The 14294-nt window shown below is 43.5% G+C and overlaps 1 protein-coding gene across 1 annotated transcript; it reads right to left on the bottom strand.

Annotated features, from left to right (window-relative positions):
• Positions 1 to 1057: 1057 nt before the first annotated feature.
• CCT7 (chaperonin containing TCP1 subunit 7) lies at positions 1058 to 14160 on the bottom strand. The gene is made up of 12 exons (XM_063457544.1): positions 14055 to 14160; positions 9711 to 9864; positions 9387 to 9493; positions 8147 to 8272; positions 7930 to 7982; positions 6751 to 6922; positions 5457 to 5621; positions 3855 to 4043; positions 3625 to 3722; positions 3075 to 3207; positions 2769 to 2975; positions 1058 to 1752 (listed from the first exon to the last, which is right to left on the bottom strand). Exons 1-12 carry the CDS (start codon positions 14058 to 14060, stop codon positions 1534 to 1536), a joined length of 1629 nt encoding a protein of 542 aa, XP_063313614.1. The 5' UTR covers positions 14061 to 14160; the 3' UTR covers positions 1058 to 1533.
• Positions 14161 to 14294: the final 134 nt, after the last annotated feature.

Raw genomic sequence — 14294 nt, 5'->3', positions numbered from 1 at the left:
GTAACAAGCAATTTCTAGAAGAAGAGTAAACTCACGGTTTGATTGTCCATTACTTGTAATTTCTACTATGAAAAGCAAACATACAGACTGAAAGAGAGTCAATGAAGTAGTTATGTTGCCTGGAAGTCATAGGCATGCTCTTACTATAGGTTTAACTTTAAAGGCTACCCGACAAGCGTATGTCCCTTCCTCCTCTGCACCCTATATGGAGCCTTTTACTTTGGTTGCCAGTGACCGTATTGGAGTGTCCGGCTATCCCAGGCGTTGTCAGGAGAATTTTGTAGTCAAACCGCTTGTAAACTGTTTAACACGTAAAGCAAGAGGGCATCCAGCACCTCCAGACACCAAAACCACTTCACTGAGATGACATTATGGTGGCTGTTGTGTCTCTCTAAAGGCAAGAAACGGAAAGAAAACTTGCTAGCTTGAACAGTAGGGAAGCCATGTCTAACATTTGTGTCGATGCGATAGTGACCGGGTTTTGGTGTTTAAAGGATACTCCTAACTCCTCGATCATTTCAGTGATATGAATGAAATCTGTCTGTACAGCGCTAATGTATGAAGCTGCTGGAGGTCTTTGCTAGGCAGGATGAATCATCATTAGGCAGCCCAGAACAATAGTTGCTGACTGGCTAAGGGCAATTCTGTGAAAGTTTTCAAGGAGATTGGATCGGCTTCTGCAGAAGCACTAAGCACGTCACCAGTGTTCTAGAGGAGCCGCCGAGCCTGGCGGGGATGCAGGTAAGAGGGAATATGGTCTGCACAATTAATAGGGAACCAGGCCAGGGTACTCCAAGCATTATAACCACTAAAGCCCACTGTATTTTAGTGTGACAGTTGAAAAGCATTGTTACATGCACAATCCATATCCAGCTGCAGCAATGTCAGAAATTTATGGCAAGGTGGTCAAACAATGACTTCAGTTATTCTAAAGACTGTCATCTTCAACACATGGCTAGCAAACCCTCATGAAAGCATTTTATTACCTAATGTCTACATGTAAGAGATATTTATAAAACATCCACTTGGTACATTAACAAGAAAAAAATGCTGACAATTCATTGAAGTGCATTTAATTATGGTTTGTTTCAAGGAAAATAAATAGAGTATCAAAATGGCCACATTCGTCCAGGGAGGTACACAACCAACTGAGAGGATAACAAAAAGAAAAAGTTAAGTGGACATTGATGGTGAAGAATGCTCAGTTAGATTTTATGCTCCGCTTTGGAGGTGTATTGGAGGACATACAAAAAAAGGGCAAGACTTGTATTAGGACGAGAAGTCTCTAAATTATATGTGCTGCAACATACATGTTACTAGAACGGAGATCCCAGTTCTGACCATCTAATGTAATATTTCTTTTGTTGACCACACAGTAAGCATTCAAAAAGACAATAAAGCAAGCTGTTAGGAGGCCAATGTAACCCTGTGCCAGTGGATAGATCACTGAGCTCAATGAAGAACTGCACCAACAGTTTTTCCTTTACCGGGACTGAAGTGAAATGGACTGATTAAATAACCAGTTTTGCGGTTTCAATGGTGATGAGGCCTTCCTCTGCCGCGACCAGCTGGCGGGGCGTCTGCAGTGGATCTTGGGTTTTTGATGGTTTCATCCACAGACAGTATGAGACAGGCTGCTTCTGAAGCTGCTGTTAATGCATTAATTCTTACAATTGCTGGCTCCCAAACGCAAGCATCAAAGTTATCTGCTATGTCTTCATTGTTGACATCCACCCCGTACCACATTCCACCCTGAAAGGATACCCAAAATAAATTATTAGTTTCCCTGCATGTTGGAATAGCAGAGTAAATAAAACAGATATATTTATAAAACACCACCCATACTCTGTAACACTATACATTTTAATACTTTTCACATCCAGCAACAGGGAGGCCATTATGCTTAAAGACCATTTTATACACATGTACATACATACACACACACACACAGAGTGTGTTAGCAAATACTTAAAAATAGGTCTCACACCTGTCAATCAATTCTCACACTCTTCATGTACAGCAACCACAGTGCATGCTGTGCTACAGTAACTCCTAGCCAGCGATAGTATAGTAACAGAGTGACTTCAATGTAGCCAGCATGTCAAAGTCACAGAGGAGGTTTGACCTGCTTAGAGGAAGTCAAAGACGACTTTGGGAGGAGACAGGGTCAACTGGAAGTGGGAGTTACCCAACCTCTGAGGACATGGAGACACTGTAGCAGAATGTAAGTGAAATCCCTTACAGATTTCTTGTACATATTACCGATTACTGACCAGCTAACTAAATCAATCTGATTATAATCAAAAGGATAGAAGGCATAAAGATTAAACATATACAGTATCTCACAAAAGTGAGTACACCCCTTACATTTTTGTAAATATTTATTATATCTTTTCATGTGACAACACTGAAGAAATGACACTTTATAGTGTACTTCTGGTTTGTCCCCGGTTTTCAATTCCCCTCAAACTGGTTTAACAATAACACACAATCAGCGAGAAGGAACACCTGATGATATCTTAAATTTGATGTAAAAAGTACACATTTAAAATAAATTCTGTCTATGTAGGCAGAAGAGTGAAAGCTGCTGGTAAAATCTATAAAACATAAGTGTACAGCCAGATTAATGGAGAAGTGTGAAATACATGAAAGCTCCACCCAGCTGTCTGGGTGTTTGCGACTTTTTGTGACATTGTGTCTTGCACTACGAGAGGAGGGTAAATAATGGAGCAATAAAGGGCAATAGAAGACTGATTTGAAACACTTACCTGGGCGTGTTTAGCTCTTAGCTTGTTCAGGATGTTCGTGGCATCAAAGCCAGCATTGTCACATAGTTGTCTTGGGATAATCTCCAGAGCCTTGGCATAGGAGCCAATCAGAAGCTGTTGCTTTCCCGGGATTGTCCTGGAATAATCACGAAGATACTTGGAAAGCTCCATCTCAATGGCCCCTCCTCCAGCTACCACAGAGTCATTCTAAAGAGGACGATAAAAGTGTTAATTTCAAAGTGCAATATGAAGGTACAAGAGACTGACACGAAAACCATAACAAAATGTGTAATTAGGCACGGTTACCTTGATTGCTCGCCGCACAATCATGATGGCGTCATGCAGAGAGCGCTCTGTCTCCTCCATGAATTGCTCTGCACCCCCTCTCAGTATGATTGTACATGTCTTGGCTTTGGGGCACCCAGAAAAGATGTTATACCTGTAGCAAACACACAAATAAATGTTCAGCACTGGCTTTGTCACACGTGTACAAAGAATTCTGTGACACAAAGATTAAAAGTGACAGGGCCCCACTTGAGCTTCGTGGCTATAGCTCTCCCTGAGTTACACTGCTAACAATATTATATTGAGTGTGCATCTCCTAAAAACTGGGCACATTTTAGAATCAGTTAACATTTGACACAAAAACCATTTGATACAAATATATCAAGATGGACTCTCCCTGTCATAACAGAAAAACTCATTCTTGTATTCGGTAGCATATTCTTGTAAAGGAAGTGGGAATTTGCAGGATTTACAAATGGAAGACTACGTTTTACGAGTAGGGTTTGGGGTACCCAGTTTGTTTCTTCATTTTATAAAGCCAAGTACTAAGAGTGTAAATGAAACCCCTCACCTTTCTCCGCCCACCTGAGCTTCCTCAAAGAGAGCACACTGCCCAAGAACATCATCAGTCAACGCATTCACACTGGTCTGGATGGATCCTCCACAGGCCTAAAAGAACAGGAATTAGATATCAAAATAGTCATCTGATTGCTAGATACAGCAAAGGTGCATCTATTAGAACAAGGGATGGAGGTTTTGTTTGTAGATACATAGGATCTAACTGTATTCATTAGATATTACCATCATGGTCCTTTTAAGGTCCTCTTCTGGCACTCTTCCAGCACAGAACAGATCCCTGTCTGCAAAGTACTGTGTAGCTACATCCCCAATTGGCAGCTTGGACAAGACGACTTTAGCTCCAGACTTGTGAATCTTGTCCAGTTTATCATACAGAATATTCCATTCAGCATCTACAATCGCTTGATAGTCCTAAGATGAACACATTGGTAGTGTCAGAATATTGAGAGAAAATATGATGACATCAGTGCAAGGTCAGTAGGGATTGAATACACATTTAAAGCAACAGTCTGATGTAATTTAATCCTGGCCAACAATTAGTGTTAGTACAACACTCTAGTGTTAAGAATATGTTTGTATTCCAAATGCTAAAATAAACCTTTAAGCAGGACATTGAAGGATTTAAAGGGACACTGTAGGCACTTTAACAACTTCACCTTACTGAAGTAGTTATGGTACATACAGTCCTTCTCCCCGCAAACCTAATAGGAGGCTTGGAAGTGGAGCTTCAAGTCACACCGCCAAGCTCTCTGGGTATGAGAGCTGGAAATCTTACTACCCAGCTTTCATACTTTAAAATATTGCGATGTCATGGGGGCAAGCACAGTGCCGTCACAATTTGCCAGAGAACTATTGAGAACAGTAATTCTCTATGGAGGAGTTGTAGGCGCATCACAGCGAGCGCCTATGCTTTCCAATGCTAGTTTTTGAGGAGTATTGGATTGGCTTGTCACCCTGGAGGTGGTCTCAGAGGGAGAAAAGGCGAGTAATTTGTTTTCTGTACAGATGGGGGGGGGGGGGGGGGGGGGGCTAAATGATCCAGGGACATTAGGACTGTAGCCTTAGAAATATAAATGTATTCCCGATGCTATAGTGTTCCTTTAAACAACCTACCAGTACAAAAACTATCACATTCTTGCAATGGAGCCAAATCAGTGATTGGACAGATCAAATAAGAGATACACTAGACTTATGGATTGTTATAGTTTGAAAGGGACTGTTCGGAGGACGCAAGGCTAAAGAATCAAATGACAAAACCAGGCAAGCGAGACTGTGAGCAGGTAACATTATCACCTCATACAGTCATCCTTTTCGACACTCCCGATGACCCCCACAAGGTGGGTGAAACGTGCGTCGAATACGCTATCTTTTGTATAACCTGTTTGTTCACCTTAGATGTGCAACATACTTTTTTGCCCCACTGGGCTGGCAAAAAAGTAGGGATATTCTATGGTTTGCTTGTTGGAGCTCTTTTGCGACTGACACCTGGTGACCAATATAGGGTACTACAGATTGGGATTTGTATATGGAATTTGCCATTTCGTCTATGTTACGTACACACTACAGATTATAGTTTATGACTTTGGTGGCAAGTACAGGCTTTTTTTATAAATTATCTAAATACATTTTTTTTGTTAAAATTACATTTTCTGTACATATCCACTTTTTTTGTTTCGTTAAACCATGTTCACATACACTGATTTCTACAATACAAATTAATTCCATGGACGGAAATACACCAATGAATTACTAGACACAAACCTACTTGGCCAGTTACACTTGTGAAACACCTTCCCAGATGACAAATTTCAGAAATTCCTTTACCTCAATTTTATTCACTCGGACCTCTGCATTATCTTTCTCTGCTTTCAGTTCCAGCTCTATATTGAGAAGAGCAATCTTTGGGGACTCGTATTTCTTGGGCTGCATTTCAAATCCAGCATAGGAAAAGGTTTTCTTGAAGGCCACCCCAGCAACCAGATGAGATTCCTACAGGGGAAATTGAAGGCTCCTGTAATTAGCAATTCAAGACCACCACATATGTATAGACAGACAAGAATAAAACAAATAAATAAAACTAGGTACTATCACCTCTAAATTGGTTGCCGCTCTCGATTAAATACTACTGAAGCATATAAGAGTAGCAACATAGCCACATTCAAATAGACTTCTCTACACCAAAAAGATTTCTCTTTAACACCATAGTTGTAATATCAGCTAACCTTAAAGCGGCACTGTCACACTGAACTTACCTTTCTCCGATGGTTTTCTCTTCCTCTCTCAGGATCTAGTTTTCCTTAAAAATATAAAACAAAGCAGGGACTACTTTGTCTTATGTATTTTTTCAACGTCTGACTTTCTCTCACACAAGGAGGGGCTTAAATCAAATCAGCTCTATTTCATGTGTCATAGAGGAAAGGGAGTAATGTGGGAAATTTTCTCTGACATGGGAAATGGAACGGACTTAAAAGATCACTAGTCACCCATACCACGTCAGCTCAATGAAGTGGTCTGGGTGCCATGTCCCCCTAGTTTTAACCCTGCAAATGTAAACATAGCAGTTTCAGCCTCTCGTGGCTCTCTCCCTGACAGCCACTTAGATGCTGCTTCCGCAATCCTCAATGTGAAATTCGCATTGAGGACACGCTGACGTCAACAGGAAAGTATTTCTATGGGCAATTGAATGGGTGTGCAGCTCTGGCCGCGCATGCAGAGCCGACGTCGGCAGGGGGAGGAGAGGTCACGAGTGCCGAGGGAGCCGGCGCTGGATTATGGTAAGTGGCTGAAGGGGTTTTAACCCCTTCAGCCCAGCAGAAGAGGGCACCTAATAACCCTATAGTGCCAGGAAAAAGAGTTTGTTTTCCTGGCACTATAGTGCTCCTTTAAGTTCCTCCTGTGTAAGAGAATGTCAGGCGTAGGAAAAAACACAAGACAAAGTAGTCCCTAATTTGGCTTATGCTTTAAAGAAAACTAGATCAGAAAAAGAAAAGAAGAACAGATCCTGAGAGAGGAAGGGAAAACATTAGGAGAAAGGTCAAGTTCAGCGTGACCGTGGCGCATTAAGCGTCACACATTGTCAAATCACACAGTTAATGCTAATTCAGCCTTGCAGTCTCACCTCAAGCGCACCGCCCTGGACTTTCTTAATTCCAATCATTTTAAGTTGTAGCAGATCATCCAATAACGTGACAGCATCAACCACCATTTTGGCAAAGAAGTCTTTCTGCGTTGCAATCAGCTTAGAGCTCAGTGCGGTTGCTGCACACTTTTCTAGGATAAGCCGCTGCTCTCTAAAAAACACAAAGCAAAAATTACTTTTTTTTTTTTTTTTTTTTACATTGGCATAATCTAGCCTTTTCAGATAGGATATCAATGCATTTCCAGAGCTCTCACATTAACACTGTAGTCTATGTACATGTAACAATAACTTCAGGAAATGTCTGAATACATTTCTGAAAAAGACTAGTTTCTCATTGAAACACTGCACATTCATAGTAATTGGCAGTTAGGTGCTGGGGACAAGTCTCCTATTGTCAATTATCTGCATATTTTAGGTCTGCTGTCAACTTGAACAGAGAGAGAGACTTAAAGGGACTTTGTAGGTACTTCTCCAATTTCATATTAATGAAGTTGTCATAGTGTGTGCAGTCCTGTCCCCATCACCTACCCACAAAGCCCTCTAGTTAACCAATTAAAAGGCTTAGAAGCATGGCCTCAAGGCACGACTCCAAACCCTCTGGGTACAGGAGCCGGAAATCTTACTTCAGGGAATCCTTGTATTCATTTATTAAAGGGAATCAGGACAATCCTCAATTTATGCATTGCAGCACTTAGAGGAAGTCATCTCAGATCACTTTCCTCCCAGCACTTGTAAATGTGAATCCTGCAGCAGCTATCGCAGTTCCCGCCCTTGACCTGTACCTGGCCAGTAATGCCCCCACTGGATTCCAGGGAAGCCATCAACATTCCCCCATACAAATAATACGAACAGCTCACACAAAAACAACACTAACAATCGATCCATGCATGTAAGAAGATGTGTTAAATAAAAGTCAGTTATTTATGTCGGCTTGAATGTGGTTTGTGATTGATGTAGTATGAGCATCAATAACATCACAAATGCCCCTGCCATTATTTTCAAAATGCTACACTGACAGATACACAAAGCGGCATTCTGGTAACAATCACAGAGCTTCCCTCTAGGTCTGTCAGTGGGACTTTAAACGAAGCAGCCTAGCAGTACAAATAAGAAATAGTGGCATACGCTAACACATGATGTGATATACAGGATACTTACTCTTTGTCCTCCTTCTTCACAGTGACAGCAATTTCTTTGATTTTACTAATTGCCTGTAGCAAACAAAACAAGACAAGACAAAAAACAACAACAACGTGAGGCATGAATAACAACTGGACCCACTCCCCAAAAGCCTATAAAAGATGTTGGGGGGGTGGGGAAACAATGTGTCACGGTTGTGTGTGACTGTCACAAGAAAAAAAAAAAAAAAACTCACCAACTGTGTTGCTGTGCGGAAAGCACGGATGATTATCTGAGGATGAAGTCCGTCCTCAACATAAGGCTTCACCTGTTTCAAGATCTCAGCTGCCAGTAACGTCACAGAGGTGGTGCCATCTCCTACCTGCAAGGAACAAATAAATGAAAACAGCCCAACACATAAGGCATAATGAGACAAACACATTAATAGCACTATTTACCTGTACAACATCAGAAGGAGGAACCCAAAATAAATCCCACACACTAACAACCCAGTGTCTAGGACATACACAGTAATAAAAATATCTACCTGACAATATACAGTGTCACAACCACCGAAACGCACAAACACTAAGATCCACTGACTTACAAGGACAATTCCACTTTAGCTTATTTCAGTAGTTATAGTGATATTAAAGTGATTAGAAGTGGCATGGCGCCTGGAGCTTGTATGTGCAGTTTCACTATGAAACACTACACAAACGTAGTTTAACCCATCTGCTGCTGGAGGAATAACTCTACCTTTGGCAGAGTCACTGGGGTGCCATCAGCCAGCCTGGAACAAGAGTTTTAAGTTGGTTAAATCCGACTGAGAAAACACTCTCAGCCAAGGAATGGCGATGGCCGCAGCTTGCTGGGAGTGAGTCACTGAACCGCCAGAGAGCATTTGAGCCCGGAAGGAACTAAGGTAAGGGGGCAAACTGTTTCTATAAAGAATTTTGAAATGGCAAGGCACTTGCCGCACAGTTGCATTAGGTCTCCAATGCTCGTCTATGAGGTGCATTGGATTGGACCAACAACAGAGTGAGCCATGCCTTCTCTGTGGCGTTGCAGGAAAGTGAAGAGCGTGATGTAATTACCTTTAATTAAATTTTCATAACAATACAGCTAACACTATAGTGTTCCTTTAATATATAGGTGCAATTCCCATTAATTTGGTGAAACCGTTTTGGAAAAGTCTTCAAAAACAAAGGCTTTACAGTGATACCATCGCCTTCTTAAACTTAAACCACCCAATTAAAGGGAAAGGACACTTCCACATTATCAAGCATTATTTTGTCCAACCTGGTCAACAATAATAGCCTTAGAGTACTGAGGTTGCGTTAGTACAGGACTCCAAGTCTATTGTTGTGATGGACAAAGCTGCAGCCAAGTGTTTAAGTACACATCCAATAAATCCCTGCTGGGCACTGTGTGATAAGTTATGTTCAGGCAGTACGGATTTGAATGAAAGTCTCTGCATTAGTCAGTTAATGTACCTCTGCATCCTGAGATTTGGCAATGTCCACTAGGGTCTTTCCTGCAGGATGCACCACATCCAGGAGCTTCAATATAGTAGCACCATCATTGGAGATTGTTGCTTTACCTGGAAAAATAAAGGAATCATGTAAGGTACAGCCAGCTATGTAAGCAGCTCAAACAACTAACACACAACATATGATATAAAGAATAACAAATATGTCAGCATAACTGAAAAGTAAAACAATACACACCATTTTTGCAAGAATTTATTCCTTCACAACTTTTGTGGTTAACTGGCTGCAGTCAGGGACATGTCTAGTGCCAAAGGGAACAATGCTTACCTCTGTCATCAACAATGAGTTTATCCATACCCCGAGGACCTAGAGTTGTGCGCACGGCTTCAGCAATCACCTGGCAAGCACTGATGTTACTCAGGAGTTGAGGCACCCCTTGGGAGGTGTCGGTGCCCTCTTTGAGCAGGATAACTGGTGTGGGCTGCAAGACACAAATAGCACCAATAAGCAATGCAGAGCTTGCCATTTCTACCCATCAAACATAAATCAGCATTTTTTAGTTTGGCTAGTTTGACCTTAAATGAAAAAAAAAAATCACTTTAGTGAATAACCCTGTAAGTTATGCTGGATCTGGTCAATTCCCAGGTTAGTGCACAACCTTACACCAGTGTTGTTAACCTCTGCAGCCCTGAGGTGGTTAGGTAACAGCTACGCAATCTCTAAAGGCACTAGTTATTCAGCTTCATAGAGAAATGATGTGCGTCACATTCTCTTAAAAAAATAATTTAAAAAAAGTACTATAAGCACCTTATTATCACGTTCTAGCGGTTACAGTGTACAGAGTTTTGCAAAAAGGATTTCTACGCAATCTGACAAAAACTCTGCATCCAACCAGGCAGTCGCGGCTCAGGCAATATAGACACATGCATGATCGTTCCAAAATTGTCTAATCATGGAGGGAAGCTGGTTAGCCATACACTTGCAGTCAATCATTTCCATCCAATCTTGGAAGGTTAAAGCGGCTAAAGAGTAAATCGTTATTAAATACTCATATTGACGGTGTTGGAATATTACCAAGCGAAAGTAGAGACTGCCATGTCTTTATTTTCCTATGCCTGACAAAGCTTGACACAAGGCTGAGCTACCGCTGTCAATCGTTGTCATTCCCCCCAGCTAGTGACGATTGTAGAGAAATGAAAGGACCACTATAGTGCCCTGAGGGTGCCCCCACCCTCATGGCCCCACTCCCGCCAGGTTCCAGGGAGAGGAAGGGGTTAAAGGCGTACCTTTCTCCAGCGCGGGGGACTCTCCTCCTCCTTTGGTTGTCAGCGGCTGAATGTGCATGCTCGGCAAGAGCCGCGCACGCATTCAGTCAGTCCATAGGAAAGCATTCTCAATGCTTTCCTATGGACGGCAGCATCTTTTCACTGTGAAAATCACAGAGAGAAGCGCCTCTAGCGGCTGTCAATGAGACAGCCACTAGAGGCTGGATTAACCCTATTATAAACATAGCAGTGTTTGCAGCAGGCAGGGTTAACCCTAGATGGACCTGGCACAAGACCACTTCATTAAGCTGAAGTAGTCTGGGTGCCTATAGTGGTCCTTTAACCCCTTAAGGACACATGACGTGTGTGACACGTCATGATTCCCTTTTATTCCAGAAGTTTGGTCCTTAAGGGGTTAAAGGGACACTATAGTCACCAGAACTATAACTCAATGTAGTTGTTCTGGTGAGTATAGTCATTCCCTGCAGACATTTCCATGTAAACACTATATTTTAAACGCAGTGTTTACATTGCCTCTCAGTTCTTTCCGCTTGCCCATTTTCCCTGCTTCCATAACATGAAATTCAAGAACTGACTGTTCACTTGCAGCCTATATATCCAAGCCCTTGACAGTGACATCGTAAGGATACAATCAATGTTATTCGCTTCCCTTGTCAGTGATTTTATTGTTGTGGCTGATCAGTGCAAAGTAATACGCACGCTTAATCTCTGTATTAAGTAGAAAATATTATGCATGAAACAGAATGGACAGGTAATACTGTCATGGCAAATGCATATCCCACTCATACAAGTTATGAAGGAACAAAACACACACACACACACACACACACACATTGCAGGCCTGGCAAAGATAGCAGAGCAGTGGATTTGGTACCTAAAGTGAAGTGCACAGTCTGCCCTACATACAGGTTGATTGCCCTACATACAGGTTGATTACCCCTCAGATAGGACAGGGATACAAAATATATGAAGAGTGCAGTCTGCTCTAAAGCACTGCAGAATTTGTTTGCGCTATATAAATAATATATTAACCCCCATGACAGGGATACAAAACATAAAGTGAAGAGTGCACTTACCCCGTCCCCCTCCCAAGCCAGCTCCCCAGGTTTAACATGGACACGGTATATAGAGAGGGTTAATGCCAGGGACACGGTATATAGAGAGGGTTAATGCCAGGGACACGGTATATAGAGAGGGTTAATGCCAGGGACACGGTATATAGAGAGGGTTAATGCCAGGGACACGGTATATAGAGAGGGTTAATGCCAGGGACACGGTATATAGAGAGGGTTAATGCCAGGGACACGGTATATAGAGAGGGTTAATGCCAGGGACACGGTATATAGAGAGGGTTAATGCCAGGGACACGGTATATAGAGAGGGTTAATGTCAGGGACACGGTATATAGAGAGGGTTAATGCCAGGGACACGGTATAGAGAGGGTTAATGCCAGGGACACGGTATATAGAGAGGGTTAATGCCAGGGACACGATATATAGAGAGGGTTAATGTCAGGGACACGGTATATAGAGAGGGTTAATGCCAGGGACACGGTATATAGAGAGGGTTAATGCCAGGGACACGGTATATAGAGAGGGTTAATGCCAGGGACACGGTATATAGAGAGGGTTAATGCCAGGGACACGGTATATAGAGAGGGTTAATGCCAGGGACACGGTATATAGAGAGGGTTAATGCCAGGGACACGGTATATAGAGAGGGTTAATGCCAGGGACACGGTATATAGAGAGGGTTAATGCCAGGGACACGGTATATAGAGAGGGTTAATGTCAGGGACACGGTATATAGAGAGGGTTAATGCCAGGGACACGGTATAGAGAGGGTTAATGCCAGGGACACGGTATATAGAGAGGGTTAATGCCAGGGACACGGTATATAGAGAGGGTTAATGTCAGGGACACGGTATATAGAGAGGGTTAATGCCAGGGACACGGTATATAGAGAGGGTTAATGCCAGGGACACGGTATATAGAGAGGGTTAATGCCAGGGACACGGTATATAGAGAGGGTTAATGCCAGGGACACGGTATATAGAGAGGGTTAATGCCAGGGACACGGTATATAGAGAGGGTTAATGCCAGGGACACGGTATATAGAGAGGGTTAATGCCAGGGACACGGTATATAGAGAGGGTTAATGCCAGGGACACGGTATATAGAGAGGGTTAATGCCAGGGACACGGTATATAGAGAGGGTTAATGTCAGGGACACGGTATATAGAGAGGGTTAAGGCCAGGGACACGGTATATAGAGAGGGTTAATGCCAGGGACACGGTATAGAGAGGGTTAATGTCAGGGACACAGTATAGAGAGGGTTAATGCCAGGGACACGGTATATAGAGAGGGTTAATGCCAGGGACACAGTATAGAGGGTTAATGTCAGGGACACAGTATAGAGGGGGTTAATGCCAGGGACACGGTATATAGAGAGGGTTAATGCCAGGGACACGGTATATAGAGAGGGTTAATGCCAGGGACACGGTATATAGAGAGGGTTAATGCCAGGGACACGGTATATAGAGAGGGTTAATGCCAGGGACACGGTATATAGAGAGGGTTAATGCCAGGGACACGGTATATAGAGAGGGTTAATGCCAGGGACACGGTATATAGAGAGGGTTAATGCCAGGGACACGGTATATAGAGAGGGTTAATGCCAGGGACACGGTATATAGAGAGGGTTAATGTCAGGGACACGGTATATAGAGAGGGTTAATGCCAGGGACACGGTATAGAGAGGGTTAATGTCAGGGACACAGTATAGAGAGGGTTAATGCCAGGGACACGGTATATAGAGAGGGTTAATGCCAGGGACACAGTATAGAGGGTTAATGTCAGGGACACAGTATAGAGAGGGTTAATGCCAGGGACACGGTATATAGAGAGGGTTAATGCCAGGGACACGGTATATAGAGAGGGTTAAGGCCAGGGACACGGTATATAGAGAGGGTTAATGCCAGGGACACGGTATAGAGAGGGTTAATGCCAGGGACACGGTATATAGAGAGGGTTAATGCCAGGGACACAGTATAGAGGGTTAATGTCAGGGACACAGTATAGAGAGGGTTAATGCCAGGGACACGGTATAGAGAGGGCGCAGTCTGTCTGTATATAGGGGCCCGGGGTATAGTGGAGCTGCAAGGCCGGGCACGGTGTCTGGGATGCGGATAGGAGATCCAGGATAGACCGAGGCTTTGTGAGGCCCACGTGACTCCGGTACCGGCCGTGCCCCACCCGGCTCCATGCCGCCCCCGGCCTCACACAGCGGCCAGGAGAGGCAGGGAGGCCCCGGGGAGCCGGCGGTGAAGGTGCCGGGGGGCTGCGGGCTCAGAGCGGGGAGGATGGCGGCGGATTGCTCACTCACCATCATCTTGCTGAACGTCAATTAGATCCTTGACAAAGCCGGCTGATCCCACAATGCACCGCGAACAACCTTCCGGAACTTTCCTCAACAACCGTTAACTGTCACTGGGAGGAGCTCGGGGGCGGGGCCAAGCTGGCGTTACCAGGGCGACCAACAAGCTCATCCACGCCTCGTTTCCATTTCCGGAAGACACTGATTGGACATTGGGTCCCCCTTCACATTTCCTATTGGTCAGCCGTG

The sequence above is a fragment of the Pelobates fuscus genome, chromosome 6 (genome assembly GCF_036172605.1).
Source record: "Pelobates fuscus isolate aPelFus1 chromosome 6, aPelFus1.pri, whole genome shotgun sequence".
Classification (NCBI taxonomy): domain Eukaryota; kingdom Metazoa; phylum Chordata; class Amphibia; order Anura; family Pelobatidae; genus Pelobates; species Pelobates fuscus.
The sequence above is the reverse complement of the archived record's forward strand: the minus strand, read 5'-3'. Positions and strand labels throughout refer to the sequence as shown.

What these genes read in the sequence shown, in the direction of transcription:
- CCT7 (XM_063457544.1), bottom strand. An exon ending in TCCGCACAGCAACACAGTTG is followed by an intron (nt 7,983 to 8,146) that starts GTGAGTTTTTTT and finishes TGTTTGCTACAG; the next exon opens with GCAATTAGTAAAATCAAAGA. An exon ending in TCCAGGGCGGTGCGCTTGAG is followed by an intron (nt 5,622 to 6,750) that starts GTGAGACTGCAA and finishes TTTCCCCTGTAG; the next exon opens with GAATCTCATCTGGTTGCTGG.